The sequence below is a fragment of the Myotis myotis genome, unplaced genomic scaffold, assembly GCF_014108235.1.
Source record: "Myotis myotis isolate mMyoMyo1 unplaced genomic scaffold, mMyoMyo1.p scaffold_m19_p_6, whole genome shotgun sequence".
NCBI lineage: Eukaryota > Metazoa > Chordata > Mammalia > Chiroptera > Vespertilionidae > Myotis > Myotis myotis.
This window is the reverse complement of record NW_023416368.1, coordinates 13,668,912-13,674,911: the sequence shown is the minus strand read 5'-3', so window position 1 is coordinate 13,674,911 and position 6,000 is coordinate 13,668,912. Positions and strand designations below refer to the sequence as shown.

The following is a 6,000-nucleotide window of genomic DNA, read 5'->3' as shown; positions in this document are numbered from 1 at the left end:
ACAATAAATTGATTTACCAGGGGTTATTCCTATACTGGAACCAGCCTCCCCAAAATAGCTTTCAGAACCACAGGATGTTAGAACAGCCCAGCTCCCACCTTGAGCATTTGGGGAAACTAGACCTCAGTTTGAAGTTGAAACCTGGTGAAGGGATTTGTCTAGTGTCACAGCAGAAACCCTGGGCTGAGCCAGACTTGAAATCTGGCCTGCTGACTCCTGGCTTGGTTCCCCCTGCCCTGATTCCCTGCTCTGGCTGCAGGAAGAGCCCTCAGGTGTTGCTGCTCCTCCACGGCGGCTAGGTGGCACCAGAACGCCTTTGAACAATAGGCTGCTGAAAATGCTCGAATCCTTGCAGGAGTCCTGAAGTTTGACTGGGCGGTTCTTGTGCCCTCTAATACCTACCTTGGGCATTACCCCAGCTCATGGTCCTCCCTTTCTGGATCCCACCCCTCCATCCTCCTTTGGTTCTCTGGTTACCTGGGGGAATTCACTTCCATGGGATTGATTTCTCCTCGGGCTCTGTGTGCAGAATGGAAAGTTCTGGCTGGGTGATCAGCTCACGGGAGATAGTGGCATTCCAGTTCTCCTGAGGCTGCTTTCTTCCTTACTTTCTGAAACTTTTGTCTGCGTGAACAACCCAGCTGAACAGTATGGGCTAGGTCACCGTGCCAGCCTGTGACAGAGTTGGGATGGAGTTCAGGCTAGCTAAGCACTGTGCTTACCTTGTCTCTCAAAGGAATGTCGAGAAGACAAGCCCCTCTGGTGTCTGGCCCCTGTCTCACCTTTGTGTAGCTCATTGGCTAAGAGTATAGGCTCTGGTTTCAGACTTCTGGGGTTAGAATGCTGCCTCCCCACTTGTTAATGGTGTGACTGTGCCAAATTCATGTAATCTCTCTCTGCCTCAGTTTCTCCTTCTGTAAATGGGATGTGGTAGATTATAAATGGCCTCAAATTTCTTTGTAACTCCTCCCACTAAAGGTGGGGTATATTTTCCCACCCCTCTGTAACTGGGCTGGCCTTGCGGCTTGTTTTGAGAGAGTGTGGTGGAAAAGATGATGTGTGAGTTCTGAGCCTCAGTGCCAAGAAACTTTGCAGCTTCTGTTCTTACTCCCAGAACATTGCTGCCATGTGACAAGGCTGGCTGATGTCTTTGAGGATGGAGACCATGTGGAGGGAGGTCCCAACCCAAATTGCCCAGGTACAGCATCGTGAGCACATGAGCAATTGTGTTAATCTATTAAATCTTGGGAGTGGTTCATTATGTCACCAACGCTAAATGAAATAGGGGAGAATAATGGTACTGACTTGCCGGGTGGCTGTGAGGTTCTGTGGTGATGTGTGCTTAGATCGGCGCCTAGCCCACAGTAATCTCATGCAGCTGTGATTACTAACATTGTTATGGGGCATTTCCTCCTGCTCACTGGATTCTAGTCACACTGACCTCTTTTCTCTCTTAACTTTTTGAATCCAGCAAACTGTGTTCCTTTTTCAGGGCTTTCAGACTTAATTCTCTCATGGTTAAGGTGGCAGCTGGAACCTCTCCTTCTTGGAGCAGCCTTCTCTGATTGCCATAGGAACTATCTCCTCTCCTCCTCCCTGTCGCCCCTTCTACACTGTAAATCCCTGGAGGTCAGGAGCTGAACCTCTCTTTGTCCCCTCTTTTATGCTTGCTGCCTGCCACAATGCTGTGGAAGGCAGGCGCTGTGTGACATCTGCTGAATGAGTGAATGAGAAAGGGCGCCTAAGCAACCTGGGTTTGAGGTTGGCGCAGGCTTCCAGGAGAGGGGAGTAGCTAGGGTAGAGTTTCAGAGAGAGAGGGGACAGTGTGTGCTGCTTCTAATGCTTGGACCCGGTTTGGTTTGTGTCACACTCTTACATTGGATCAAATATGTTTTGACACTCTATGCCCAACAAGGCTATGAGCTTCTTTAAGTCAGGGATGAGTTCCTTGCAGCTCCCAGCACATCACAGGCATCTAGCAGGGGCTTAATAGAAGTTTATTGGGTAGATAAGTGAATGGATGGGTGGATAAATGACTGAACAGTGAGTGAATGCAAAGAAGGATGGATGGATGAGAGAGGACTCAGAACTGCAAGCAATTCTGAAAAATCGTGTTTATTTTTTTTTCTGCTAATAAAGGACAGCACATTTCCAGTCAATTAGTAAAAGGTCATAAAAGTATAAAAATGTATTAAGTACAATCATTAGGATTATGTCATAGGGAAATAGTTGTTATAACTTTCCCCCTAAGGTGGCATGTTGGATAGTCACAGTTGATTTGGTTTACAAAGAAGGGCAGGAGTAGGTGACCAGTTGACCCAGGACTGAGTAGTTTCCCAGGATGTGGGGTTTTCAGTGCTAAAACTGGGAAAATCCCAGGCTAACTGGGCTGGTTGGTCATGCAAGAAAGAGAACAGCATCACAGTGATGGGTATGGTTTGGCATTTAGGGGTCAAGATCAGACATTTCCTCAATTTCTCCATCACCTCTTTTCCTTTAAGCTCTGAAATAAATATCCCTGTGTTATTATTGACGGTGTTAACAGCTTTCAAAGGGTTTTCTCTCCCTCACCTCCTATGTATGTAACTTCGACTTGTTCCTATGCCAAGCCTGGGAGGTAGGGCAGTTCTACCCTAATTTGTAGGTGTGGCATCCTGCTTCAAGGTTCCTGGCTCTAGAAAACAAAGATCTATGCCTCAGATCTCCTGAGGCTAGTGGTCTTCCCACGGCTTTGTTCTTTTCGGAAGCATCCTTTCTCATCTGGCTTTCAGGACTGGGCAGGAATCATACAGAGAAAGGGACCCTGAAATCTGAGTTTTGGCTTAGTCCTCTTATTTGGGACAAAGTCATTACTTCTTTGCCTGCTGTGTTCCCCCTTTAGCAATCCTCTTGTAGAATTCCCCTGAATACCTACCAGCTGACCAGTGCCCGTGTCATTATGTGACAGAGTCAGTGAATGAGACCTAGTATTTTGGCTCCAGGAAGGTGCTCCAAATGGCTTCTCCAGTTCAGGTTTGTCAGTAGGGTGGTCAGAGGACCAGCTCAGTCTGCCATTTGCCAACTTGAGATCTTTTGGGGGCTTTGTTGCTGAAGTTACTCAAATGAGGTGGCTATGACTCCTAGGCTCAAAGACTTGTTGCATTCATTCCTAACCTATAAGGATTTTGCTTAATATATAGGTACTGCCTATATATATTAAAATAAGATATAAGGCTTAGTAGCCCTCCCTGACTTATCTTAAAAGACTAGGGATAGGCTATCCTTGCCCATAGTAAACATAGCTTCTCCTGACAGCCTATTAGAATTCTATCATCCATTCTTTTATTTCAACAGTGTTTTTGAGCTCTTATATTTTTGGTATTTACTATCTCTAGGGGTAAGAAGCCTATGTAAACTTTCTTTTCCCTGTGAAGTGAGACTTCCTATCACTCTCCCTTTAATGGAAGCATGTGCCAGTATCCTCCAGGCAGCACTCCTCTCTGGGTTACGCTTAATGAACAGGACTTAACATTGGCCCTACCCTTGAACATGTCATTGTTTGGGCTCAGAGTTGCTTGCATCATATGGGTCTATTCTGTGGGCAGGTTTGCTAAGATCTATTCATCTTAGAGTTTTCCTGTTCTGAGAGCTGACTGAGAGTGGGTCCTTTAATATAAAAACAAATAAAATAAATAGCTTTTTAAAAAAGTAGGTTCCCCAGGCTGTGGGACATGTGGTCTGTCAGCTAAAGCATGGGGCTTCTGGTCTACCCATTTCTCTTAGAATGCTTCTGTTCTTCCTGCCTCTTACACCAGCTGTGGCCCCACAACCCTCTGAAGTATCAGTGGCACTGAGTTCAAGTCTAGTTTTAATATTTAGATGTAGTTTTATTTGACTTAGAGACAAACAGCATCCTTCCTCTTTGTGAGCGAAAGGGATGTTAACCCCCACATGGCCATCTCTGCAATACCATCAAGATGAAACACCTACATGTCTGGGTCTCTTCTGAAATTTAAACTCTGGCACCCATGCGGTGAAGTGATGGTGTGGCAAGACCAGAAACTTCCACAGCCTGAGGGATTGTCTGGGTTTATACATTTCTTGGAATCTTGGAAACGTATGTATTGGGTTGTAGGCTGTGCTTATCTAGAGGATCAGAAGAATGTCTCTGAGGACTTGATGCCATAGAAACATAGCCTCTTTATGAAACTCTGCAAGATATGCTGCCTGGCAGCAGGAGAAAACTGGAGGTTGAGTGGTTTCCAGCCTTTTTTGGTCAACGCCCTTAGGGCCAGTACTTCATCTAAGGAAGTCAAGCCTGGCGGGGAGAAGAGAGTAAGACTGGCTCATTCTTTCCTCCATGGAGAAGGAGAGTCTTGGGTTAATTAGGCCGGCGATTGGGCGGCCTCCCCCAAGTTTGTACAGATTTCTGCAGGCCCCTCAGATGGTCAGTGAACTCTGGGATCGGCGATGGCTGCCCCTGCTCGAGCGCTGGTATTCATCAGTCTGCTCGCTGGGGTAGGCCCCGGAAGCCATCCTGCTATTGGGCCCCAGAAGGAGGTGATCTTTGGATGAGAGTTTAGCTGAGGAGTCTGCTGAGCTTGGGTTGTCCCTCCTGTGGTCTCTGCTGCTTCTCTCTCCATGTACCCCCTGGTTCTCTGTGCACTTCTGCTTGGGTAGGCGGGAGCTCTTTGGGGTGCTGGCTCTGAAGTCCTGTTCAGGGACAGGTGGCATTGGACGGTGGGTACGCTGAGCCTCTCCAGGGACCGGCATTTGTCTGCTTCTCCAACTCTGGATTTTCAGGTCTCTTTTGTCCTTGGGGAGTTTGTCAATTTTCTGAGCTTTTGCGATCAGGGACTCCCCATATGTCCCTTGTAGAGATAAGAAAAAGTACCTGGTGGGGAAGGAGAAACAACAATAAATCTTTTTTCTGATTTTTGTTGACGTCTTGAACTTCAGCATTGAAAGGGACCTTCGAATCCGACGCCCCACCCATGGCAAGATCCTTTTCACTGTGCTCCTGGCTGTGGTTATTAAATCTATGCTTGGGCACCTCTGGGATTTGGAAGTTCAATAACAATATGTAATAACTAACATTTATCATGAACCAGAACGTTTCTAAATGCTTTAGTATTATTAACTCATCTTTCCCAACAATCCCATGTGGCTGGTACTTTTGCTTCCCCCATGTTACACACGAGGAAACTGAGGCAGTGACTTGTCCAGAGCCACACAGTGGTCTTGCTGTGGTCAGAACCAAGCACTCTGGATCCCTATAGTTTTCTCTTATCTACCATGTAAAGGGCAGCCCTTTCTCTTTCTGGGCTATTCTGATTTAGGCAAATTTACTTGCTTTGCAATATCAACCCTTTGTGGAACTTAAGTAGTTTCTAAGTACATATTCTCTTGAATCTGTGGGCCATACTAATTTCCCAGCATTGCTGTATTTGCACCATTTTCCAGATGAAGAAACTGAGGCCCCAAGAGATGAGATAGGGTTTCCAAGGTCACCTGAGCAGTTGCTAGGTTTCCCTGATGGTTAACCCAGGGTTCCTTTCCCCGGCCAAGCTGCGTGGTAGCCTGTACTGGACTCTGGGATTGGAAGTCTCTACCTGTGCCTGGAGTCTTTTCTATTCCACATTTGGGGAAAGAATAAGAAGGTGAATACAATTGTGTGGTCTATGGGGAAAGCATATCCCAGCTTGTGATACTGGGCTCTGGGTATCAAGTTTTTTATCTAAAAAGTAGACATCCAGAATCTTTCCTCCAAATAATCCTTTTTAAAATGTTTATTTCTAAAGCCTTAAAAGCAGAGACTCCCATCCTTCCACTGTGTCTGAAAGCTTTAGGCAGCCTCACAGTGCACAGGGGTTTCTGAAGACGCCCATGGCATCAGGTAAATTTTGCCCTATTCTTTCTCATCTCGCCCAGAAAGGCAGTACAGGTGGGCATGTTTATTTCAGGAAAGACTCAACCTCCTGCCTAAAAGCTGGAATTTGCTCAGTTTAAACCTTTCCACCA

At 46.3% G+C, this 6,000-nt stretch overlaps 1 protein-coding gene across 5 annotated transcripts in view; it reads right to left on the bottom strand.

Moving 5' to 3' along the window:
- Positions 1-2,099: 2,099 nt before the first annotated feature.
- ATP10B (ATPase phospholipid transporting 10B (putative)) overlaps positions 2,100-6,000 on the bottom strand; it is a 180,356-nt gene continuing 176,455 nt past the window's right edge. For 4 of the 5 annotated variants that reach the window (XM_036314371.1, XM_036314373.1, XM_036314369.1 and 1 more), the window contains one exon: positions 2,100-4,873. In XM_036314371.1, coding sequence (XP_036170264.1) covers positions 4,420-4,873 — 454 coding nt within the window. In that variant the 3' untranslated portion in view covers positions 2,100-4,419. The remainder of the gene's footprint in view (positions 4,874-6,000) is intronic. The other variant, XM_036314368.1, reaches the window with a different exon arrangement.